The sequence below is a fragment of the Schistosoma haematobium genome, chromosome 1, assembly GCF_000699445.3.
Source record: "Schistosoma haematobium chromosome 1, whole genome shotgun sequence".
In the NCBI taxonomy this organism is placed as follows: Eukaryota; Metazoa; Platyhelminthes; class Trematoda; order Strigeidida; family Schistosomatidae; genus Schistosoma; species Schistosoma haematobium.
This window is the reverse complement of record NC_067196.1, coordinates 68,230,885-68,258,650: the sequence shown is the minus strand read 5'-3', so window position 1 is coordinate 68,258,650 and position 27,766 is coordinate 68,230,885. Positions and strand designations below refer to the sequence as shown.

At 33.9% G+C, this 27,766-nt stretch overlaps 2 protein-coding genes across 4 annotated transcripts; one reads left to right on the top strand and one right to left on the bottom strand.

Moving 5' to 3' along the window:
* Positions 1–766: 766 nt before the first annotated feature.
* Positions 767–7,500, top strand: MS3_00001953 (uncharacterized protein). Of its 2 annotated transcripts, XM_051209477.1 has the most exons (3): positions 767–1,596; positions 4,514–4,789; positions 6,327–7,500. In XM_051209477.1, the coding sequence occupies exons 1-3, from the start codon at positions 1,201–1,203 to the stop codon at positions 6,597–6,599; spliced, it is 945 nt and encodes a 314-aa protein (XP_051074932.1). In that variant the 5' UTR covers positions 767–1,200; the 3' UTR covers positions 6,600–7,500. The 2 variants fall into 2 exon arrangements, with proteins under 2 accessions (XP_051074932.1, XP_051074931.1); XM_051209476.1 differs by having other exon boundaries at positions 767–4,789.
* Positions 7,501–9,478: 1,978 nt separating this feature from the next.
* Positions 9,479–26,288, bottom strand: MS3_00001951 (uncharacterized protein; the record flags this gene model as incomplete). Of its 2 annotated transcripts, XM_012939493.3 has the most annotated exons (5): positions 9,479–9,998; positions 11,547–11,667; positions 13,599–13,747; positions 17,423–17,520; positions 25,469–26,288. In XM_012939493.3, 5 exons carry the CDS (start codon positions 26,286–26,288, stop codon positions 9,600–9,602), a joined length of 1,587 nt encoding a protein of 528 aa, XP_012794947.3. In that variant the 3' UTR covers positions 9,479–9,599. The 2 variants fall into 2 exon arrangements, with proteins under 2 accessions (XP_012794947.3, XP_051074930.1); XM_051209472.1 differs by lacking the exons at positions 13,599–13,747; positions 25,469–26,288 and having other exon boundaries at positions 17,423–18,317.
* Positions 26,289–27,766: the final 1,478 nt, after the last annotated feature.

The following is a 27,766-nucleotide window of genomic DNA, read 5'->3' as shown; positions in this document are numbered from 1 at the left end:
TGAGAGAGATTGGACAGCAGCACAAGATAACAGTTTGTCTTTCGATGTGGTAATCATAAATTTTTACAGAACATTTGATATGTTTTCCCATTTAGGTTTTATTCAGAAGCCTTCGAGCTTTGAAATAATAGGTGCCGTGCAAAAATGGATAAGAAGCTCCCTCTGTAGTCAAAGATAGAGGGTGAGAAAGGATGGGATACTATCTGAACAGAAGCTGGTTAAAGGTAGTGTAACCCAACGCACTATCTTAGGTCCCCTACTTTTCCTTCTCTATGTCAACGAATTACCGCGACTGATTAAGTTGTTCACATTACTGTTTGTGAATGATGTAAAACTCTGGAAAACTATAAGTAGTAAGGCTAATTATTTTGATCTCCAAGGTGAAATGGATGAATTAGTCAGATGATTGCAAAGTTAAAGCTTGAAAATTAATCCTAGAAAGACTGTGCTAACGCACATCAGACACGGCAATAGTTACCATTATATTATCAACGGTACATCGCTTCCATGTGTTAAGGAACACAAATACTTAGGGGTAACAATAACTCACAACTTAAAAACAGCTGCACATTGCTACGCAGTAGCTGACAAAGGTTTTCGTGCGTTATGATCACTTCGCTGAGCATTCAAATGTGTTTGTCAAAGAGGCGTTTCATCTATGTGGGACTACACCTACATTATTGTATCCAAGCCGCTGGCACAAGTCTTATTAGGGGTACTAACTCACTTAAGTGCATTCAGTGCATGAGAAAAAGTTGTTGAAGGGTCGTTACGGTGAGCGCCTAAGACGTCCGAACCTTATCAACCTGTATCTTAGAACACGAGGTGAAGTTATATTGGCACTTTATATCTATAATAACGATTCGGATGTTAATATGTCTAATATCTATGTTCCCTCCAGAAATAATCATCCCCAAGGCCAAAGCACGAAGGTTCCAAGACCATTATCTCATAAACCTAGAGTACGGCTCCGTTTTTTCATCGAGCGGTCCATGACTTGAACGCCTTACCCGAACAAGTGGTATCAGCCTCATCAGAGAATATTTTCAAGTAGCTGGACTTTCACTGTTAAACAAGCTGCAAGGATTAACACACGTACACAGACTGTCCTTATTAATGAAGAATGATTGAAGACAAAGATATTGGATACTGAAACACTGCCTAACGAGGCCAACTGTTAAATGTTGTTGTTACATAAACATGAATGTGTTGATTTTTCCTACCTTGGCATGCAAGACATCTAAATTCTGTGTCCATATTCGGCTCTTCTCTCAAGCAGCTGACAAAGCATTACTATACAAACTGCGCAAATTGACAGGCTTCACTTTTTCGGCTTGCAAAGAAGCTCTCATCAAACATGAAAATGATCTTGATAGGGCAAAAGAATGGTTAGCTAGCGAAGCTGTTAGTCGAGGATGGGAAAAAGCAGGAAAACTAGCCGGAAGAGCGATGAATGAGGGTCTTCTAGGGGTCCTAGGTTCTCGAAGTCATGCTATTATTGTCGAAGTCAATTGTGAAACTGATTTCGTCGCAAGAAACCATTCATTCCAGTCTTTAGTTGCCACAGCAGCTGAAACTGTTTTGACTAACTACAATGTAAGTCCGATTACACTAGTTAGTAAACATTGGTCTGTATCCTGTCCGTACGTCTTTTTTTCCACACTTTCATTTGGCGATAAAAATATGCAGATAGGACGACTTAAAAGTATATTTTCTGCAACTAGTGTAAAAATGGTGAAAACTCAGTAAGGTCCTGCTATCGATGCTTCGTTTTTAATCTCGGGATTTTGTAATAATACTATTTTGAATTAAGATACAAAATAGTCCAAATACTTGTCTCCTGATCTTTGGTTTTGTTTATTAAATTTATTTCTATCAATATTGTTTGGACACCAGGATAAAACATCGCACCACACAACTCATTGAAATTGTGGGCTGGGATACTACTCGGATGCTCAAGCTAAAGTAAGTGGTTTTAGGGAGCCAGTGCCCGAACCTTTAACTCAGAGGTCTAATCCATAACGAAGTGGATCAACGTTAGATGTTGTCCAGTTGTAGCTGTTGACCAAGAATAGGTTCATACGCCATTCGTTCCCTCAGAATCACTGAGCCCATATGCTCCATTGATTTGGGATCACGGTTTTCGAACTCTCCTAGGTGGGTTCTTCGTACTCACCAACTCAGTTTAAGCGTCGGGTGTTCGCTTTTCGTTACTTCAACTTCGTAAACAACACATCCGCGACAAGGTGGTGAGGAGGATTTCCCTTGCAGTGGTTATGTACTCGTGGCCGTGTGAGATCATTTCGAGAGAGAGCAGACTATCCGTACTCTCGGCCGTACCAGAGCGTGTGGGAGATGGTATATTAAGACTTTTAGCCATTACGTTGTATTGTGAATTATCACATTAATTGTATAAACGTCCCCGTATGAGAAATAAGTACGTGTCAGAATTTGTATTTTACTTTGGTACAACGCGTTGCTAATAAAATGCAGCTAAGCAGCGGGGGAAACTAACGCAAAAGTCGATGTGTAGCTTTCATGATAACCTAAAAGTTGTAACCATCCTGCTTTTTAGTGTTACAACCCGGTTTCTCAGTTCCCAGCCAATAGTTACTCAGCTTATGATGTCTATCGTATATGATACTCCTGAAACTCGACTAAGTTGGTGTGAAGCTACTTAACATCTCAAAATTGCTTTATTAGCTTTCAAGATATCCTACTTTGTAAGTGAAATATGGCTTATATTATGCACATCGGCCAGTCATTCCAGTTAAAATCCTTTAAAACCGTTCTTTTGGCTGCTGTTCGATTAGACAAACTCTAATAACTACACTTTACCCCCATGAAATCCTCAGATTTTAAGATCGTATAATTCCTGATAATTGCTATGTAGGATGATTTTAAATTTCCTTAATAAATAAACCTACAACTCATATAAAGTCTCCCAAAAATTCCTCTGTTATTGATTAGTCAGCCTCCAATTTCATTTACGTATCTTGGTTCGTAGATTATGAGTTTCATTATTACGGTCACTACGAGGTTATTCATCAAAATATCTTCAGTTGTTTAGTGTTGCTGTACTAGTATTTGGTCAAAGATGCCTTAGAAATATTGCTCGCATCTGCTGGGATCACTGGGTAAGTAACAGTGAGGTTAGACACAGGGTATTAGGGAATAATGGTAAATCAATTGATAAGGTTGTGAATTTACATCGACTGAGATGGTTAGGCTACCACTGACTACCACGGCGCGCAATACTGACTGGTGTTGGAGACGGTTGGAAGAAATTTAGGGGCGGCCAAACCAAAACGTGGCACCAGCCCTTGAAGTAACTAACTTCTGATCTGAGCCTTGTTGGTAGATACAGACTACTTGGTTGAGGTCCACGCGACGATCATAACCAATGGCTGGAGACTGGGTGACATGGCTAAGAATCAATCACAACGGCGTAGGTGTATACACTCTTTGTCTTCCACCAAACCATGAGATTAAAATTACTTTATGTCTTTCTTTCTACGAACAAATTCTTTCGCTCTGTATTGTATCCTTATATGCAATCTTTCTCTCATATATTATTGCCATTGAAGTAACTACCTTTATGAATTTGGTGATTATGTTGTTGTGCTAATGAGGTGTGGCAATTTGGACTGATGTATATATGTGCCTTATCCTATGTTATAGCTGACTAACTGACCGATAGCTGTTGGGTTCAGCTTACTTGATTATGACTTAAGCAAAGCGTACGGCTTGGTGAGTGCAATAAAATCTGGCGATTTTTCCCACTGAATGCTGTTTAAAATTACCTAGTGATACATATATTTGAGTCGACATACTTTGAAAAAGCGTTCTGAATTTCGCTCTGTCGTAGTGAATTTAACTAATCATGGACAAGTTCACTTAATCGTTCATTTGCATGTCCGAACTGATATACATATAGATAATTGTCTCCAAGTATATTGTAACTTGCCGTTTGAAGTTAACTCGATATCTCTTTACTTAATCTATTGTAAGCATCCACTTTTTTTAGTTGTTTCAGAAGCATATACTACAAACGAATATCATCAAATACTTTGGTGAATTAGGTTTCCTGTTGAATTGATAATGCAGTCTGAAAAATTGACTGTATCCAGTTGAAAACTGAGCCTTCAATTATTTGATTTGGTATGTACGTATGTGAACTCACAAAACCCGGTCAATGTTTTGGATGGTTCGAAATTAAACGATGAAAAGCCAAAAGCTTTAGTCTAGGATATTTAAATACACGATAATATATAAATCTTGAATTCTCAACTTGTTCATGTTCTTTGACTTTCCTCGTTACAAATGCCCTTCAAACAAATAATACTTTTATATTCCTCAAACTATCTATAATATAATAAAGAATGATAATTCTGTCTTTAATATGCCAGATCACCACAATAAATAATAATACCCAGGTACATAGATTGAAGTAAATGTACACTCAGCATTTGTTCATATCTGCTTTACTGCCTTGTTTTTGCTTTTATTTAAGGGGCCTACTAAATTATCGTTGGATTCCGACCAGTTGGATAAGTTGGTAACCTCCAACTCCTCTACCTTGAAAGATATTACGGTTGCAGCCATGGGATCTATTGGTGAAAGTATTCGACTAAAAAGAGCTGTCGGACTTTGTGTCCCTGATAACACTAGCACAAGTTGTCTGGCTATTTATTCACACACGAGCTCAGAGAGTATATTACAAGGGATACGAGATGTCCGCTTTGGAAAGTATGCTGCTATCATTCGCTATAGACCATTGAATGACAAAGTAAGTCTAGTTTTTATTTGCGATTCAGCTTGTGATCATCGTGAGCCATATTGAAGCATGAAACTTCAACTAATATTTTACATACTTTGGAATGCTTTCTGAACTAGTTGATTTTTACATGATCATCATCCTAACTTAATTCTAAACACTACAAGCTTTTTTCATTTAATAAAAACTTAAGTGTCAGATTTTTCGATAGAACCCATTACTTATATCACTTTACGCTTGCAAAAACGGATTTAGAGATACGTTTTGTGTGTGAAATATTTTTATATTTCCAGGAAAGGAATGGCTTATTCTAATTCAAAAGCTGTACAATCTGTCAGAAAACTATGTAGTGAGGATCCTAACTACTTTTTGTGTCATATGTAAAGCTTCTTATTGTTCTCCGACATTTTCATTTCATGTAGAATCAAAGCTCTTAAAAAAATGTTGGATATGAATTTCAACGTTCTAGATAAAATTACATGTAGCTGTCTATTATTTTGATTTTTATTCACACAATTCTGGAGACACTACCTAATTTTTCATCAGAACTCACCACAACAATAGAAAATTAAATACAGATATCAGCACCTTATTGTTCTTTCGAAAATGCAGTTGATTAATTTCATTTCTTTAAAAATCCAACCAGGAATTTACATCCTAAGCAACATAAATAACTTGGTCTTAGTTTTTAATTTTAGAATATGAGGAAGCTAACCAACAACATTGTACTTGATATGATTCCTTGATAAATATGATCATTATGTTGACGTCTAAAATATGACATGGTGTCGTGGTATGAAAGAAAGCTGCAAAGGGCTGGCTTCTGTTGGTCCTTCATGACTCCCTGGCTGGGGTCCTAGAGATGGTGCAGCACAGCGGTTAGAGACGTTATCAGATGTGGTTCAGAATAGAAGCCAGTGGCAATCCTACTGTAACCTTTTACTTTCTTCATAAAAAACGATTGTTTTTTCCTTAACTGTTGTTTATTCCTTCAGATTTCTTCTGATTGTACCTTTCCGTTTCCCCCATTATTATTATTATTATTATTATTATTATTATTATTATTATTATTATTATTATTATTATTATTATTATTATTACACTATCTTACACTGATCTGTTCGTTATTGTCCTTTTTTTACGCTCCTTACCTTCTTTTTTCTCTTCGAATTCTCATTGTTTTGTGTGGCGCATATATATTTGGTGCCCCCTTGTACCAATTTTATGTGTTCAAATAAATAAATAATAAATATTACTCATACAGCACAAGCCATTGAATGTTGATTGGTGTATGTGTAATTTCGGCGAGAAACACGGACTTCGTTTACCTAAGCAGTTATCTCAGAACCTGATATAACGTTAAAGGTAATACAGCTTCTTAAATAATTAATCAATCATTTCATCCCCTATTGTAAAACTTGGTAACTCAGTATTATCTGACATCCGAAACTTCACGACGATGGGCTGTTTCTTTTCATTATATATATCTTACTATACTGAATAATTAACACTTCTAACCCTTTCACTATGTTTTTTTATTTTATGTCAGCCTGCCAATGATCCATGGTATGAACGAGCTTCACGTTTGGGGAGACAAGTTTGTCAGCATATTGTTGGCATGAATCCAAATCCTGGATTAGAATCTGTTGAAAATCCAGCTGCCGATCCGGAAGAAGAGAAATCTCTTCTGCTACAACCCTTCCTATTAGATGAAACTATATGTGTGGGCAAACATTTATCACGGAATGAAATGGTCCTTGAAGACTTTGTTCGTGTTGAATGCGGAGAGGATGATCGAGTTGATAATTCAAAGAATGTGTAGAAAACGGGAGTGCGATTACTACATAATCATCTTGAACATGTATATTCAGGATAATTGTAATTATAATCCACACTTATCAAATAAACTGTAACTTGTTTATATTACTTTCTGTACAGAATTAGTTAGTATTGTTAATAGTGTGAACAATCATCTATCAAATGGATTTCTTCAAGGCATTTAGCGACGATAGTCTGAGATATTTCCTCAGGTTCTTTTCAAAACTTTTCTTTCCTAAATTTTATATTATTATGTTTTCGAACAAGATCAGACTGCTGTTCAAATACGTTGATGTTGTCATATTTTTAATTAATTTACTTTTGGGGTACATAGTTATTTAGAAATTGCTCGTTTGAATATATATGGTATTCATCTTATGTGGAATGCAAATCTTTGTATTATATTCTTATTAGGATTTCAGTTATCGTTTCCGATGAGCTTTAGCGCTTACTGAAGAATATTCAAATGTGAATATAAAATCTTAAAATCTATCGAGTTCATAAGGCTTTTTGTAAAATTTCAAATTCTTAATATTAACCACTTAAAATATGATTATCCACTGGTTCGTCAGTCAGTACGAATATGCTTAAATCGAGTTTTAGTGCGACTGATTTACCATGTACAGGCTTATTTATTCATATTCTAGCCACTCTACGTAATGGCTATTGGTACTGTAGTGAGCTCCGCTCATAAGGACGTTTGTAAGTAGTGTGTAGCGGAACGTGGTGTCGGAGTTGCAACAGTTGTCGGACAGAGTGGTGAGTTTCAGTATATTGAAAGCACGGTGTTGGCCAGTCGAGAAGACAATTCAAATTGTAGAACACATCGGAAGATGCAAATGGACGATTGAAGGCTATGTATATCTACTATGTAAACTTTGTAACTTCTTGCTATAAACATACATTCCTACTGTCGTGTTTTACAATACTATCTAGCTGTCTAAACCTAGGTAGATGCATTAGAATCCAAACCCGATAACCGGAATTCACGTGCTTTAAGCACTATTCAACTAATCCTGAATAAACGTTAAAAAGAAGCATTTGACGGATCTCTGTGCACACAGATTAAAACTACAATTTCAGTTTCCCTTCATCAGTATCAATATACTCTACATGAGATCTTTTCGCTCAAATCAGGGTTCGAATGTGGACCATTTTCATAAAGAAGTTATTTGGTGTGCAAGTTATCATTTGAATCCAGGATCACGAGAGGTTTTTTACCTTAGTCGAAAAAGCCACATACTCAGTATGTATACAACATTTCTACTCAACATATCAGACAAAAAATAGTTTGTGACTTTACTAGCAAAAATCATTCATAACCGATCACAACTGAGTATGTGTGTGAACTTTATATTTATTGCGAAGAAATCTGTTAGTTTATAGGTTACCTATCTTTATTACTGACAGACTGTACATTTTAGAACCCTGGTGATATACCTAAACTTGTTGTGGTGATTAAATGCGCTGTTCAATTCAGTGAAAGTTGTTTTACCGGAACTTACTATTTAGTAAATAGATATGATTTAGATCTCATTGGTATTGGTTGGATTAGGAGCCTGAATACACGCTTTGTTCCATCGAATACAGTACGTTCAGTAAATGATTTAAATCTCCATCCGCTTTCAATGTAGCCTCGGTATCACGTGAAGCAGATGCTCATCAGATTGAAGATTGTGTAATAAAATATTCTGCATATTCAAATGCAGTCAGACCTCCACGAAAAATTGAATCTTATTGTTTGGAAACTTATGCTCATCTATGGCCTAGAATAAATGTTGGCTTTTCCGGTATTGTTAGAAGCTAAAATTCTTCTGTGGCCGTTGGTGCATTTACGTAGTGACCTTAAACTGATTGTATCGAGTCTATTTCAACAAACTTTAAGTTCGATAAATTACAGCAAATATTTAGTTGCTTTGGCTTTCCTAAAGTGTTGATGTGAGGAAAGTGAACCTCGGTTTTGATAATCAGAATTTTCCAAACTTGATTTGTTAAATACAGATAAACATGTCAGAACTCTCCTTAAACATTCTCAATCAAATGGTCAGGTTCGAAAATTCGCGGGTACATTTAAAAGAGCACTTATCAAAGTGCTTGGGGAAGGAAGAGTCGAAGAAATACTGCAAACGTTTTCACTCAACTTTCAATATCCAATCATTCAGTTAATGATTAAGTTTCTTTAATGGAAGTCACGTTTGGAAGAAAGATTAGAATATCTCGAGATGATCTTTAAGACTATTTCTAAGCTGAACAGAAAAATAGCGGATCGATAAGGTAAATTGTGCAGAGCATTACCTAGAAAATTCACAATTGGACAACCAGCGATGATATGTGATATACATAGTCCAAACCCAACATAGATACCGGAGATTATTGCAGTCAGGTGAGGACATGTTATTTACGAAGTCAAAGTGGGGAGTATGATATAGAGATGGTACGCTAACCATTTAAAAAATGCCAAAAGAGGATGTGTAAGAAAGATCACCAGAAACTCCCCTATGACGTTGGACATATTAGCCGATTTGAGTATTAATATAATAGGCCAACCAAGGATGTCTCAGAAAAAATTAATGCCACCCTCAATAGAAGGCAGGTTAGGATGAGACTAAATGCAGCCAAACCAAGACGTTGCTTTTTCATAAAATCTTTGATTATTCGTCTAATTTATGTCATGTGTAGATTTCCCTGTTAACGTTCTCATGACTATTGTACCCCCTTGTTGGAAGGCTTACATGACGTTGCTCGAAGTCGTTGATATTAGTACAAATGCATTAGTTCTTTATATTTTCCAAACTTTTCAGTCCTGATATTATTATATACTTGTTCATAAAAATCTTATTTATCAGTTTATTCATATGACTAATTTTCCTCCACCTCGATCATCTACAGTTCTCAGAGGTAAATATTCTTCATCAATCAGTATTTCTTAATAAAATAAACACAATAATAGTTTATATTCAACATGAATTATGTATGTTAAGTAAGCTGTGTCATTATTAAAATTTTATAAACAGTATACAACTATGATCATAGCTGTCACTGTAGTTACAGAAAAGATACAAGTTATTAATAAGAGGTATTTAGCAATCTCACCTGATATTTCTACATAACGTGTTCCTTGTACTTGTAACATTTTCAATTTTTGGATTTCTGACGAATTTATTCTACTTAACATCAGTTTTTCATCTGAACAAGGTTTTGTATCGCAGAATTCCATATGTAAATAACCTAAACCACCGCTACATGCCTCACCTAAACAGTCACGTGTACGCATACGCCTTCGGTGATTATAAAGTCCACAATTTGGTGAACATTCAGACCATGGTGACCATTGACCCCATTGTCCGAGTGTTAATTCACAATATTTTCCATATGTTCCTTCAGGACAAATACAATAACTTTCCTGGAATTGAGTAATAATACAAAAAATAAATATTTGTAATTTTCATTTACTTAAGTCAACTAAATTTTGTTGTGATAAAATGTTAGTAAATTCAATAATTCTCAAAAAATTAACCAGAATCTACCACAAATAGAATTTATTTGAAGTTGCCTTTTTGAAATTGATGAACAGCATGTAAAGTCATCTCCAGCCGATTGGAATTGGTATCCATAGTGGTTAAGTTTCAGAAGATGTCAAATAATTCCCTATACATATGGACTAATTTCACGCTGTCATTCTCGGTCGAAGCTCCAATAAACTTTCTAAACATTTTTTAACAAATGTTATAGATCACTTAGAGAATTATTGAAGTAACTGTGATTAATTCTTTTTTTATTTATATACTTAATTTATCGGATCCGGTTTTGAGAAGACAAAATGTAATACAATCGAATGTTCTGTTTTATTTGTCTATTATTTATTGCCAATATACGTTTACATTTACAGTTACTGAAGCATACAGTTCAGTGAATACAACTCAATACCAACACATACACATGAATCCAAAGTATTGTAATCAATAAGTCAGTGAACACGACTGGGATGAAACTACTTAAGTAGTTTGAAATGGGCTAAAACAAATGACCCATTTTATTTAAGATTTAAATTCACAAATTGAATACTAAACATTCAATCAAGACCTATTATTCTTTAACGAGTGCACTCATTCGAAGGATAAAAGTGATAAGAAATGAATATTCCACAGGTTGAAATCATGAATCAATTGAAGCTAGACCACCATGGAAAACCTGGGAGCACTGGAAGGCCGTTTCGTCCTGGTACGGGACTCCTCAGCAGCGCGCATCCACGATCCCGCACCCCCCAGGATTCGAACCCAGGGCCTACTGGTTTCTCGCGCGAGCACTTAACCACTAGACCACTGAGCCGGCATCCAATGGTGTTAATGTCTATATATAATAATTGACTCATGATTTCAACCTGTGAAATTGCGAAAAATCTCCGCAAAACCCATTCTGAAAATGAATATTCTTTGATACATAGGAGAATAGTAAAATTACCCGAGAGTAAGGTTTATAACATTGAAGGTTTCCTTTAATCTATATTATCATTTATGTTCATAATACTGATCCAGTCACATGAATGGAGAATTATTTTCCATTATACCTGCTCGTTTGGTAATCTGAATACGAGCAGTTAAAGTATCGTGAGAGGAAAATAATTTAACATTTCATCAAAAATATCTGTCAAATATTTTCTAAACTACAAACTTCCAGATGGTAAAAACATACATGTTATTTAATAACAAGTGAGTGTAGCATACCGTTTTCCATATAGATTTATGTGACGCAATAGTTTTATCACTTATTATCACAAGTGTCAGTTGCTAACTTACCCATATATATATATATATATATCACTTCGATTTTTGTGGGAAGTGGTAACCGAGCCTTCACTATCCGTGCTTAAGCTGTTCAGTTGAATTATTTTGCCAACCCAACTACGTTACTTTTAAGCATAATAACTAAATAATTAAGCAAATAATCTTACTTGTCCATCTTTTGAACTAACACAGTCACCATGAATGCATATTGTACTGGCACATCGATCTTTAATTTGTAAACAATTTGGGAAAGGATAAGATGGATCACTGGTAAATGATCCTGGACACCTGGAAAAACAGTTATGACTTAGTACTTTAGTGTGTATGAATATAAATTCATCATATAAGTAATTCAATGTAGTATGAAACAACTTAATGTACTCAATTGCGATTGTTCAGGTTCTGAGTATTTTAAAGAACAGTGTATTAATAATGTTGGCTTACACTCATTTCGAAAATTTCGTCCATAAACAATTAAGCCTGGAAAAACCCAACTCTACCCCGACATCATAGTTAACTCAACAAGGAACTTTTTAATATTATATGATGCACCATCATCTGAGTGGTATACATTTTACTGTTACAGTTAAATATATATTAGTATAGAGCTATAATGATAAAATAATTGGAAAGATATAGTTCCCTCTATTTGTCTTTCTCGAAATGAAAATTTTTGCTTTTCTGAAATTTTTTATCAATGACTTACGTTTTTTTTCAAACCATAATGTCGTAGATACATCGACTCTGTCAACTTTTAGAGTTACTTTATGATATTTTTCCCTAAGTTTATTCATCTAGTGTTATAGGGACTTGAGGTGATGTGCAAATCTGCCAGGTTCTGCATTTCTTATAGCTGGCTATACTGTTTTAAAATGATGCACATAAATAAAATTATTGCATTATGATTAATGCATAAACATAAATTTTTTTCGAATCAATGACAATAGTTACATGAAATTTATGAAATAATCAACAACTAATCAAGGGACTTTGAATAAACACTGAAACTGGTATCGCTTCAAGACCTAACTTTCTGTGGAATCAGAGAAACTAACTTCAGGAAACAACTGATTCGGTGATTAAAGGTGATCTGATAATCCACTCATAGGACTGTCCACTGAATCCCAACCCATTGGTTATTAAAATTATAAACACGGACGGAATACAGAAATTGAGAATTAGAGTGGCCTTATAGGTACATAATACTCAAACAAATTAGTATGGCTTATACGAATATTCATCGATATTAGAACGAATAGTTTGACAGAAATTTAGCGTTCAGTATGGCTAGAAATCAATCAACATATAATAAGAGATTCATCAAGGATCGAGGTCAAGGTCATGATACAACCAATGACTTCTCATTTTTTCCTGTCGTAGCGGTATCTGATTTTATTCTTCAATTAAAAAATTAGAAAAAAATCACAATAAAAAACCGGGGATGCTCGAATAACAAATTATGTTACTAAAAACTTTGGTTTTCATATGGAAATATCTCATTCGGTAGCACTAACTGTTTAAAAGCCCATTAATATATATTTCCTCATGCATATGGCAATAAATCAATCATACACATCTACTGATAATCCTAAAAATGATATAATCATATTTTCGAAATAACTTGGTACAGCAGGATTAAACGTTGCTGATACCATGCTCTTCCAAACATTGTACCCGTAATATAAACAAAGAAAAAGACAATGATGGTCGGAAGTAACTGTGTATATAATCGTAGACGAACATCAAGCTACTAGGTTGGCTATCTACAGGATCATAGAAACGTCATAAGAATAGTGTGCTGGGAAGTGAACAGAATATTTGACTGAAAGTCTTCAGATATTTAAATCCGTTAGGACCAAGAAGGTTATCAACGATCATGAATCCCCATTAAAGGATTCATTTCCGGAAGTTACATGTACCATTTTTGCCAAAAATTTGTTACGCTGTGTTGTGAACTACAAAATTGTTTAATTCATGACGAAATATAGCTGTAAAAAACCGTCATAATTTAGTAGTAATTTTAGTCCACTCAGTCGTAAAATTACATTCTTTGCCATATATCCACAATCTTTCAGTTTGACTTTGGTTGTCTTTTTATGTATTCTGTAAAACTGTAAGTTTTTAGTTAGATTACGCATCACTGAATTGTCTGGAACGGTCAACAGTAAAACTGCTCCTTACATAAATAAATAAAAACCCATGAATTTGATTGAACTAACTGGCAATGATATGTGTTTGTCCCTAAAGTTCCTCTGCATATACCACCATTTGCAACATTACATGCCGTATTTCCTCCCATATGAACATTAGAAGCTAGTTCCACACATGGATCACGTTGGTAGTCGCAGTTTAAACCCATATGAGTAGGCTAGAAAAGAAAACACTTTAAAATTCTAGGATATGAGTTTTTTAATACAAATACAAAATAATTGATCGGAAGTTAAATGCTGAATCAAAAATCAGGTTTTTAACGAGACGATGTATATGGTATTGTGAATATGAATTCAGTAGTTCATTTATTATCACTATTCAACATCATTGGAGATGTTACGCTTATGATTAGACCAACCGTAATACTAATTGCAAACAATGGAGATGATAAATTTTATATGGATGATAAAAAATGCAATATGAATCAAAGTCTGCAGATTTTCAACAATGCCCACCTTACAGTAAGACGTACTCTAATAGTGGATAACAAACTAAACGCCATCTTCCTTGTTGTTAAAATGACAAACCTGATAGACTCCTAAGATCTATCTACCTTCATGTAGTTAACAGATCCCAAGCTTCTATACTTGAGTCGCTGTTCGTAGGGAGAAAGATTTTGTATCTTAAATAACACGAATCTGAGGAACTTTTTCCCTGTGACGCTATCAGTGTTGAGTTAACTCTCCTGAGAAAAATACTGACTCCAAGTGAATATCCGCCAAAACTCATTGGTAAGAATATAAGTTTCAAACCAACTTCAACGACAAAGAGAAAACTTTACCTGAACTTCGATTTCTAGAGTAACATAACTGAGGACAACTTAAAGAAAAGAATTCCAGATCTCCTCAAGAGGACTTTCTTCGTATAAACTTTGAGATCAGTGTTTTGTATTATACCTAAGCTTAACAATAACTTAGATTTCGCATCTAGGAGCTTCAGTATACATTGATTAGTTCACCTTCTGCTGTAGAATTGGGTATATCGGTTGTTAAATGGGTGTGCTATCCAAGAGAGTTTGAGTAAATTATCCTGCAAGTTTGAAAATAGGCATCAGTAGATCTGTAAGAAGCTAATTACTTGGATACCTTGTCAACACAGGTTTATTTGATCGAAACAAACTCACTCATTCATAGAAACCTGACAAGGTTTGTGAAATTTTAGCTTTTTCGTACTCCTAAAGCTCACCCATACTGAAACTATGTATAAAGAGTATAGTGTTTAGTAACAATTCCTCAGAATGAATACCTGAATTTTTCAGCGAGAGAGAGAGAGTGAATAGTAGTATCAAATGGGTCAGGAGTTATACGGATATCTAAAATTAACCATCCATATTAGTTGCGTTATAATGGTGCTGGAATAAAATCTGAAAATGAAAATTGCTGAATTGGAACATGAGCGCTGGAAAAAATAAAATGGAGGCCATAAGTTTTAGACATCGTTTCTTCAATCCCAAATAATACATTAAGTGCTCTCTAAACCGGGGATGAAATAGATATTCAGTAGTTTACATATTTCATGAGTGTTTCGCATGATGTTAATTTGTGAAAAAAATTTTGAATTTACATCACATTTTATCATATTATCCAAGTTAATATATTTGTAGGCTCTAAAGAATAGATAATTAGTACGAAAGGTTATACTCATGTGATTTAGTTGTGGTTCCTTAATGTAATCATATTTACTAATGTACTTTTTTATAAAACGTGATTCTCTCCTATTTTATTTTACAATATAAGTTAATGTTCAAGCTAATTGCATATCCCATTCTTTTTCATTATTGTAATGAATATGAGAAAATCTATTTACCGTACTACTGATCATTTAAAATCCCTAAGTAAAAAAAGTCAAAATATAATGGACTGTATGGAAATGTGAATGATAAAAGGAATTCAATTGAATTTATGCCTGATTTTGAAATAGGGGACAGTTACCAAACTACTGACTAATATATATATACTTTGGATCAGTTGGCCGGACACTATTAGCAACAACCTACTGTGGGAGAGAACAAACCAGATCCCAGTGGAGGAAGAAATTAGGAAGAAGCGCTGGAAGTGGATAGGACACACATTGAGGAAAGCATCCAACTGCGTTACAAGACAAGCCCTCACATGGAATCCTCAAGACCAAAGAACACATTACTCCGGTAAATGGAGATAGACATGAGAAAAATGAAGAAGAATTGGATGGAACTAGAAAAGAAGGCAGAGTGGGACAGAGTGGGTTGGAGAATACTGGTCGGCAGCCTATGCTCCATTAGGAGCAACAGGCGTAAGTAAGTAAGTAAGTATATATATATATATATCCTAGTTTCTATCAACATAATCAATATCGACCCTTCTTAGACGGTGAATTAATTTGTTGTTTTTCAACAAAAATATTGTCAATAAATCACAATCCCATGAAACATAAGCTTTAAATCTATGTCCACTAAAATGAAAATGGAAGTTATCCTGTTTTTAGACATCATTTTCAGCTAGAGATTAATACATAAAATTTTACAACATATAGTGTTCAGTTATCGATTCATCACAGTTAATAGTGGAGGTAAATGATTGATTAGATGGGATAAGACTACTCATTCACACAAAGTGTACTCTTAGCCATTTGTTCCAAAATTTAACTATTCAAATCTTAAATAATTTAAAAAATTGTTTTCATATTTTTTGTATAAAGCGATTTATTTAAATATGTATGCTTTTTATCTTTTCTACGAATACCGAGCACCTCCACAAAATACTTTGATAGTATGATTTTACAGCCAATTTCATCATTCACAAGCTTTAATTTCATGTGTTTCTTTTAATACACATAATTTATAGTGAATATCTCACAATAAATCATAATGATCTGAATGTAGTTATTATTTCCTGTGTTGTTCACAACAAACAAATACGATTTTTAAAAATAAAATGAACTACTGAATGCTTATATAAGTAGGTCAAAGTGCCGTACATAAATTTGATATAATTTTGTTCGTTAATAGGAAGTTGTGAAACAATCTAATCATCAAAATGGTATTGTATATCTCGTTCATCGAGAAATAACTTTGTAGTATACCATAATATTCACGAGCAAATATATTGAGACTCACGACACCCCTTGGTGAAGAATTTCACTTAACAGGGAACGTATTTATACAGAGCTTCCTGATAATTACTTTTAACTATTCGATATCACAGTTGCATTCTCTCAAACACTTACGATTTTGGAGAGTTATAAATGTTCACTTCTTTCCTTTCAAGCAATAAAATGAAAAGTTAATATAATCCTCTATTTTGTAGTAATCATCATCGACTTTAAAGAGAAGCTTCATATGATACAAACAAACAAATTTACGAAAAATGCAACTGCCTATAAAACTACAGAGTAATGATTTTGCTGTTATATTAAATGTACATTACATATGAATACATTGTCTCAATTTCACTTTAACGTTTTAATAAATCTAATAACCTTTAAATAGCAGGGATTTTTCTTTAGAAATAGATGACCTAGATTACAGATATGGCTCGGGATAGAAGCCAGTGGAGATCCTGCTGTACTTTTCTTTTTCTTTCTTCGTACAAGTGAGAGTAACTTCCTTAACTAAAAGAATCTTTTCTGGTTGTATTTTTAATTGAACTGCTTCTCCACTTATCACCATTATCATTTTATTATTATTCCACTCCCATACACTTATTTCCGTTCATTTTTGTTCCTTTTTTAAAATTATACTCACTATCCTTTCTCTATCACTTCACAATCTCATTTTTATTATGTGGCGCATTTATATTTTAGTGCCCATTTGTACTAATGTCTATGTGTTCAATTAATAATAGCAGTAACTTACGCGACAAACACAGAAATATCTGTCTTGCACGACATCACATTTCCTGGTTCCAACTTTGTTACAATATTTGTCACATAGATCGATCGCTTCGCAATACCCTAAATACATGAAAAACTATGTTTAATCGCTTAGCTTATAAGATTTACGAAAAAATTAGTGGTATTAAGGATTAAAAGAAAAATTAATGAAAAATTTCTTGAAGAGAGATTTGATCTGAACAAGACGAAGTCATGATATTCTACTGAAATCTTTGTTTTTGCTGACAAGAAATATCAGTAAATTACCTTTGAAAAAAAAGAGTTGTACAAATGAAAAAAAATGTTTTCTAACTTTTCCAAACAGAGTATATTATTTCATGTTTCCACACAGCAGAAGGAATGCAGAAATACTGATGAACACAGAATTTATAAGTTCATTTTGGGAAATATGCCTCAAGTGAAGTAATTTTCGCAAATCACTCATCCTGATAGTAACCAGTGCTTATTCATAATTAGCTATAAGATAAATCATTCGAAGTTTTGATGCAAAGCAACAATATCAAGTACAAGACAATAAAATTAGATAACGGTCACGCTTCATTTTTAAAATACCTGTAGGATGAAAATATCAACCACAGGATTGACATTTTACCACGAATGAAGAGACTTGAATGTCTAAAAAAACAAATCAAATGGAAGTTAGAGATTAAAATGAAATCGGCACTGAAAAACTAAGTTCTTATCAATTGTATCCATTGATTAAATGAACAAAAAAATGCTGGATATTACACACATATTGAACATTAAGAAGTAGATGTGTTACAAATTCATAGACATTTATCCTATCCCCCACTTCTCAATAATACTGTAAATTATATTCCTCCTATGTTTCAGTAGCTTCAGTATAAAGTGTAGTGTATTTATTACAAGCATTTTATTATATATATTTACATATTTATAAAATATGTCGTTTATTTTATGAAACATAGTTGGGTTTTTTTGTATAGTTTATATTCAAAAACAAGGAGTGTATATAAATGGTCCTTGAATGCAAATTCCACAGACCTAAATTATTTTCTAAAAAATATTTATGACTAAAAAAAGTTTTTCTAATCATGAAAACAAGATATTTCATCGGATTAAAAATCTGACATACTGTGCTTGTAAAATAACTTAGATAAGACTTTCAACTTTTTTTAAAAGAACATTTTCACCAAAAATATCATATGTTATTGATATCGTAAGGAGAACTAATTATGAAACAATATTCCATTTTTTTGTTTTGTTTTCAGTATATGTTTAGTTCAGCTTTGACGAGTATGACACTAATATTTCAACAACAAAAAATGTTAGTCGACATACTTTTAACTCGTATCAGAACGGGTTTTGTGGAGATTGTATTAATTTCAACAGTTGAGATTATAAGCCAATTGAACCTAGACCACTATGGAAAACCTGGAAGCAGTGGACGGCCGTTTCGTCCTATTGTGGTACTCCTCATCAGTGCTCATTCACGACCTCGCCTCGCGAGATTCAAACCCAGGACCTATCGGTCTCGCGCCATGCGCTTAACCAACTAGACCACTGAGCCAGCTGACATCCAACGGTGTTAATTTCTAACTTCAACTAATCCACGAAATTGAGTGACACATCCACCATTGTCATCAGTGAGTTACTATCTCACAACTGACCCGGTTGAACTCCACTGGTTACTGCTTCTCACTAGAACTCCAGGATATACCTCTTGAAGCCAGGCGCGAGAATGGTAGGTCCTGGGCTCGAATCCCGTGAGGCGGGGTCGTGGATGTGCACTGCTGAGGAGTCCCATAATATGACGAAACGGTCATCCAGTGCTTCCAGGTTTTCCGTGGTGGTCTAGATTCAATTGACTCATGATCTCAACTGTTGGAAATACTTTTAACTTTCAAATAAAATTAATGTCAGATATTTCTAGATATATGATATTAAAAGATATCAGAAAATATTTTCCCAATAATATCCTAAGAATATTAAATTTATAATTATTTCCTCTTTGAAAGCATATGAGAAAAGTTAGTTACATCTAATAAAAAATGTTTTTCATTAAGTATAGATTTGACAAGAAAAACTATGATCAAATACAAAGTTAACTCAATCAAAGATGAAAGTTTACATTTTATTGACGAAAAGGGTTGTGAAGATTAACAAATTTCATAGTTTTACATTAATAACTGACTTTAGTCAGATAACCATTAAAAAATAAGGAAGGAATAAAGAGATCTTTTATCGTGGAAGTGCTCATCCACTACCTTCCGATCCTCAAGAGTCGAATTCAGCACTTTAAGGCTCTATGGCAAGTGTTTAACCCTCAAACCACTGAGATGGTATCCACTGGTCTACATTTTACTCTTTAATCTTTCTATCAAATCAATATTTTCAATGAACAGCTTAACAAGTAATTTACATGTATATGAAGGATATGTTATAATCTAAGTAGAGGTTGTATTCATAAGGGGAAGAACTTATTATAAGCGTGAGTTTCAATAATAGTTTATATAATTTACATAAATGTATAAATCTAATGGATTTTTACCTACGAAATGATGAAGTAATCCTCTCAATGGAATTTCTCTGTAGTTTCAAAAGCTGGTACTCTGTTTGAGTAAATCACTAATCCTTAGGCATCAGCTAAGTATAAAAGCTTGTTAACAGGGTATTAATTTCTAATATACATTGATTCATTAACATACAAATGCAAATCAAAGAAATAGATTAATCATTCCTCTCTTGAATGAGTTTATGACTTCTGATTTCTAAGCTCGAAAATAAGCACATCAGTCAGCTACTTACAATCATATAATGAAAGTGTACCGAGAAAATTAAATATTCCCATTATAACGAAGTTTTATAGAAACATTAGCTGCCGATTTGGAGAACTTATAAAAAATTATAATTTAGGCACAAATACTCAGTCATTAAATGTTATCCATCAGATCCCAGTAGCATCCGAGGACATAGCAAAATCAGCCATCATTACTCCATTTGGTTTGTTTGAATTTCTGAGAATGCCATTTGGATTAAAGAACGCTGCACAGACCTTTCGACGACTTATGGATGAGGTCACTAAAGGCCTAGATTTTGTTTTCGTGTATATCGATGATGTATTAATAGCTAGCAGTTAGTTCAATGAACACATCGATCACCTACATCAATTATTCGAAAGATTTCAGAGATACGGTATAGTTATTAATCCATCCAGATGCACTTTTGGAGTCGAGAGTTTAGAGTTTTTAGGTCACTCGATTAATAAACATTGAATCAAACCGTTAGATACAAAAATAGCATCCATCAAAAATTTTCCAGGGCCAGATTCATGGAATAGACTTCAATGTTTCTTGGGGATGATCAATTTTTATCGTCGCTTTATTCCACATTGCTCAGCCATCCTACAACCTTTGACGGAGGTGTTAAAAGGCAAAGTCAAAAAGTTCGCATTACCCCCCGAAGCGAAAGATGCTTTTCCTGCAGCTAAAACAGCAATCGCTTCTACTACCATGCTAACCTACTTAAACCCTGACCCGGAAGCAACACTAATTCTGTGTACAGATGCATCCCAGGCAGCAGTAGGTGCGGTACTACAACAGCGAGTAAATAATGAGGTCAAACCACTTGCTTTCTTCTCAAAGAAGCTAGAACCAACCCAAACTCGATATAGTACTTTTGGTAGAGAATTATTGGCTATTTACCTAGCTGTTAAACATTTTAAACACTTACTGCAAGGCAGAGATTTCGTGATACTCACTGATCACAAACCTTTAACTTATGCCTTTAACGCTAAAAGTGATTGTTATTCCCCTAGAGAAATGCGACAACTAGACTATATTTCTCAATTTTCGACCAACATACAGTTTACAAAAAGTGAGTCAAATGTTGTTGCGGATACTCTATTACGTTTCAACGTCGATGCAATTTCCTTCACCAAAGGAATCGATTTACTAGACATGGCACGTTTACAGATAGATGATTTTGATCTTGCTGCTTGGAAGGAAAGTTTGAGTCTGGTCTTTAAAAGTGTTCCTATACCACATTCTGACTCTACTATCATTTGTGATACTTCGACTGGAACACACAGACCTTTTGTGCCAATAGTGTACAGAAAAAGAGTTTTTGATTGTCTTCACTCACTATCTCATCCAGGAATTCGCACTACTGTGAAACTGATTGCCGAAAGATTTGTTTGGCCAAAGATGAACGCAAATATTAAAAAATGGACCAGAAATTGTGTACAATGCCAGCTCAGCAAAATTCACAGACATACAATTACAACACCATCAAAATTCAATCTACCCTACCATCGTTTTCAACATGTTCATGTTGATTTAGTTGGTCCTTTAGCCCCATCTAACAGATCTACTTATATTTTTACTGCACTGGACCGTTTTACCAGATGGCCAATTGCATACCCGAAAAGAGACATCTCCGCGGAAAATGTTGCTGCCGTATTCCTCGACAGATGGATTTCTAATTTTGGTGTACCTTCTACAGTTGCTTCTGACAGAGGTTCACAGTTCCAATCTCACCTGTTCAATGAATTTACACGCATTTTGAGAATCCATCACATCACTACAACAGCATACCATCCAGCAGCAAATGGACTATTGGAAAGATTCCACAGACAACTGAAAAGCTCACTGATGGTACAACTTGATGTTACCAGATGGAGTGAATCCCTACCTCTGATTTTACTGAGCATACGTTCTGCAATCAAGGAAGACCTCCAATGCACACCTGTACAGCTCGTTTATGTAGCTAATTTAACCTTAGCTGGTCAACTAGTAATGCATAACGACTAATCCCTATGTACGAACCCCGCTTCTTTTTGCGAAAGACTAATGAGCTATATGAATAACATTAAGCCTGTTGCACCTCGACCAGTTATCTTCAAAGAGCAAATTAGCAAGTATCTAGATACATGTAAATTTGTATTTGTTCGTGTTGACTCCGTAAGACGTCCTTTACAACACCCTTATGAAGGACCGTATGAAGTACTGGAGAGGCAAACAAAATATTTCACAATCAGGAAGAATGGAAAAAAAGGGACAGTTTCAATTGACAGGATAAAACCTGCTTTTGTAGAGTCTGAAACACATTGCAGTCGAAAGCCGTCTAAAGACAGAAGCAGTTGCACAACGCAGCTTCCTGTGTTTCCAGCTAATTCTTCACCTACTCCTGTGAAACCAACACCTCTTAAAATGGATGATGCTAAAGTTACAGCTCCCACAAATTTAACTCCTAGTTCCACCACTTTACCTACTGTGAAAACAACTCGTACAGGAAGGCAAGTACATTTTCCTAAACGTTATGTTGAATTCCCCACTTAATCTTCCTTCTGTCATTTTCTGTAGGGAGAGTAAATATCTATATTAGCAGAGTTACTAATAACAATTTTTGCAAGCAATTTGAAAAAAAAACACATTTCGTATGTACTACTAACATTGATAAATTCATTATATTTTCTCTACATGTGTATGCGTTTCATATGATGTTTATTAATAATTGTGTAACGATATTCAACTTCGTTGGATTCGTTCAGTTTATCACTAATTGTTTATACGATATATACATGTATCTACATTTTTTGGTGAACTATCAATTTAATTACCGTTATTATTAATAACACTTATTATTATACATTCCGTTATTGTTGTTAAGCCTTTTATATACACTGAAATAAGAAATACAATTTTTTTCTTTACTACAAGAAAAACGTTTTCGTTCGTAAATATATAAACACATATGAATTTTTTTCTGATAACATTTGTTTATTCTTTTCGTTGTGTAATTTTTTTTCCTCCAAAGCATTTAGAGTTCTACGTCGGGCATATTTCCACTGACGCATGCCCTAGGGGGGGAGTTATATGGTTACGTATATTCAGTGATTTTTGTAATGACAAAATAAAAACCGCACTTTTTCTCTAATTTGTCACACTTTATATGTAACCACATTTTTATTCAATATCTATTGTTTTTCTGTATCATTTGTTTAAAAACGATTATAATTATTTGGATACTTATATACGAATATTCTACCGCATTGGTTGAAATATGAAATACTATCTCCGCCGTCTGTTCTTCTGCTTTATTGGCCACGGCCTTTGGTTGAAGACTATAATAGTGTTATAACGTCCTTTTAGGCCTTCCTACACTATGTTGGATTTTTGGCCCGGATTATTATTATATAATACTATTGTATCCAGTCTTTCTCATTGCGCCGTTCGTGCCATCTTGTGCAGAGGAATCTTCGTTAATCAAGTGAACTCATTTGTGGCTGTTATCTCAGAGAGCGGCTTCATTTCATAATAACTGTTATTATCTTGTTGTCTAATATACCATTTGTATTCTAACTATAATTTGTTGACTTTTGGTTTTACTCATAGACAGACACTTAGGGTTTTTACTGTTAACTCTTTTGGTATATTATTAATAACCCTGCGTATTGATATATCTTGAATAAGCTCTTTTGCTGGGATCCACCACAGGCATAACAAAGAAGTATATTAATCTCGTACATGTTCACTACTCGAATACTAATGGTCGAGTCAGAGCTTATGAGGAACTTCCATTGGTATTGATAACTTCAATTGTGTTTGACAGAGTCATTTTCTTTCTCCATTATTAATCAGCTTTTAAATAGACATTCTTTCAAATATAACATTCTCATTCTGGAGTTGATCTCCTACCAGAAAGTCTACTTGTTGATAGAACATTCAGATGAAATGGTGAAGACGCTGATGAAACAAAGTCTTTTAACCTCCTTGAGCAACAATTTAAGCATATTTGAAATGCGTTTTTGTTTCTCTAATTGCAAAATGTGGCTTCACGATCGGTCTGTGTCAACTACTGAAATAATGATAGGAAGTGATGTAACTGAGTGCATCAACTACTTCGCTTGTCATAAAGGTTCCATCAACCCTGATGAGTTGTTGTCTGGCGAAATCTCGGCACAGATTCAGGAAGATCAGTCAACTTTAGCCAAGTTTCACCACTTGTGATGTAGATAAGGTATCTGGCTACCAACGAAAGGACGAGTATGCTGTGTAGTAGCTCATTCTATTCAACTTTATGGCTGTGAAACGTGGTCGTTATGAATAGAGGATGTTCGTAGGTTACTAGTATTCGATCACAGATATCTTCGAAACATTGCTCGTGTATTTTGGGACCACCGAGTAGGCAATGCCGAGATTCAACAAAGGCACTAAATAAATTTGAAAAAATCGATTTATGAGGTAATACATGTTCATCGATCGATGTGGTTGGGACATGTATTACGCGTACCTATCCTTTCAGCTACCTGGTTGGCCTATGTTTGCTGGTGTAGGAGTAGGTTAGAATAGAGTAAAAGGCGATCAAACCAAAACGTAGCACCAGTCTAAGTAGGTACAAACGGTTTGGCTGGGGTCTGTACTATTTTTCTGGCTATTAGTTAAAGAATTTGGGTGAAATGACTAAGAATCTTTTGGAATGGTGCAGATTTATTCACTCTTTGCCTTCCTCTAATCCTTAAGATCCTGATTGATCTCATAATTCATTTCTACTCCATGAATTCATATTTTCTCCTCAAATCATGCCTCCTGCAGCTAATTTCTTTTACTACCATTGATACTATTAACACTTCTACTTCTCTGGGACTTATCGTCACCATTCCTTATGTGATGTGGAGACTTGAAATGATGCACATATGTGCCAGGTTCTTTGCTATATAGGACCGACTGACACTCGTGTACAAATAAAAAAAACCCTATAAAAAGAGACCGAAACTAATCGACCATTCTTTTATTTCTAATCCCGCTTGATGTGAATTAAGATAAAAGAACTTACTTCGTTGTGAAATATCTTAAATTACAAATATCGATTTATACCATAGTTATACAACAAACAATTACAATACTGATTAATGCATGTAGAAACGCGGTCAAATATCAAAGATCAATCGATACAGTTATTGTACTATACATAATGCTCTATCCATTTCTATTATCACCATTATTTATATAAAATAATTTAAACAAAACAAATATTTTGTTATTACCTTTATATCCTTTAACTTGTTTCCATTGATAACCATTACGACATTCACATTTGTAACTATTTTCAAAATATCCAGTTCTTATACATTTACTTGACATTGTATTAACCACTTCAAGGCATGGATTAATTAAACATGGATTTGGGCAAAAACCATATGGTAATTGATAATCTCTATTCAATTGTTTAGAATGATATATTGAACACAATAAATATATAAATATAACACTCCATTCATCAATTGTTTTAGGTAAATCACTTTGATTTATTATATTTTCTGGTTTATAACGTAACCATAAATTAGAACTATGAATTATTAATAAAAAATATAATCTCCATGAATGCATTAATAAAATATACCATGATTGACCAGGTATATATCTCTTTGGTATTAATGATTTTATATAAGCTTTTTTAATAAAATTTCTATCATCATTCCAATCTATATCATTAATTCTATGAATAGAATGTAAATAATCTGTATGGTTTATTGTATTTTCATTGATAATTAATTTGAATACATCAAGAAATACTCTTTCATTAAATTGTATTAAATCATTCATTGTTATAGATCTATTCAATATTAACTTTGATAATTCATAATTATAATAATAATAATCTATAATATTAGTTAAATTAATATAAATTTGATGGCCAATATATAAATGATGTAAATTTTTTATGAAATTAGTTTCTATAATACCATTATATTGTCTACGTGATTTTCTATGAATCATATCATTGAATGGAATAAAATGTGAAAATAATATATTGATTTTATTGATTGAACGATCTAATGTCAATAAATTTAATTTTGATAACATATTTGAATTTGAAATATTTATTGAATTAAATAAATTTAAGTAGTATAATAAGTAGTAATAAATGATTTTACACATATTGTGTACATAGAGACTACTGTATTCAAATATGATATTATATATATATATTTCAAATGTTTTTGGATCGATTAAGTATAGTCTAATCAATACAATTGCGTTAGCAAATCCCTTGTAATTTGTATATATATAGCATATTGATGGTATTAATAAGTGAATGTATTACTTGGTATGGATTTTAGTATTTTTTCCCTTCTTAACTACCGTTTATTTATTTTTTGATCTATACCTATTACAAATATTTTAAACCTTTTCACCACGTTTCATTTAAACAGAATAACATGATTGTTTACTTTATCTAAGTTGAAATTTATCATTTTTTAATTTTTTTTTAAATGACTAAATGTAGTTCACCAACGTCAAGGCAGCTCTACTGTACGGATCCGAAACTGGGAGAACTACAACAACCACAATCAAGAAGGTACAAGTATTTATAAATGGTTGTCTACGCAAGATACTCAACATCCATTGGCCGGATACCATCAGCACCAGCCTTTTGTGGGAGAGAACAAACCAGCTTCCAGCTGAGGAAGAAATTAAGGAAAGATGATGGAAATGGATAGGACATACATTACGCAAATCGTCAAACTGCATCACGACGCCAGCCCTAACTTGGAATCCTGAAGGGAAGCGAAAAAGAGGAAGGCCAAAGAACATATTGCGTCGGATAATAGAAGCAGATATGAAAAGGATGAATGACAACTGGAAGGAGCTGGAAAGGATTGCCTAGGACAGAGTTGGGTGGAGAATGCTGGTGAGCGGCCTATGCTCCTTCACGAGGAGTAACAGGCATAAGTAAGTAAGTAAGTAAGTAAATGTAGTTCTGAATATCATGAAGCAAAGAAAATGAAACCTTTAACAATAATAATCTATACATTTGAACAAGTCAGTGGTTGTTGTAAGTCAGCAGTTTGGTGAATAACTTATTGTCTTCTGAAGCAACAGTTACTGAGTTTGAATCTCAATGTTGAGATCAATATTAGGATGCAAGCAAATCTAAATAACGAGCCTTAAATAAGATAAAACTTATGTTCTAGATCACACTCCTAGCCTTAACACAAAAATATACTCTAACTTACATGTTCATGAAATATCAAAGTAATCACTTGCTCATGTAAATATACCGACAGAGATTGGCAAAATAGTGGCAAATCTCAGCAATGAGAAGAAATAAATATTTACAAATATTATTATACTTGACTTTATTACTCGTATCATTATTCAGAAAATAATTTGAAACTAAGTATTAACATTTCAAAAATAACATAACTTTGAACTGTCATTATTATCAATATTATTGTTACCATTAATTATGATTATATCACTATTGCTACCATAATTTCCACCAAACAAGTAACATTTTTTACATGTTCCTCGTGATTGATTACATCATGATCGAAATC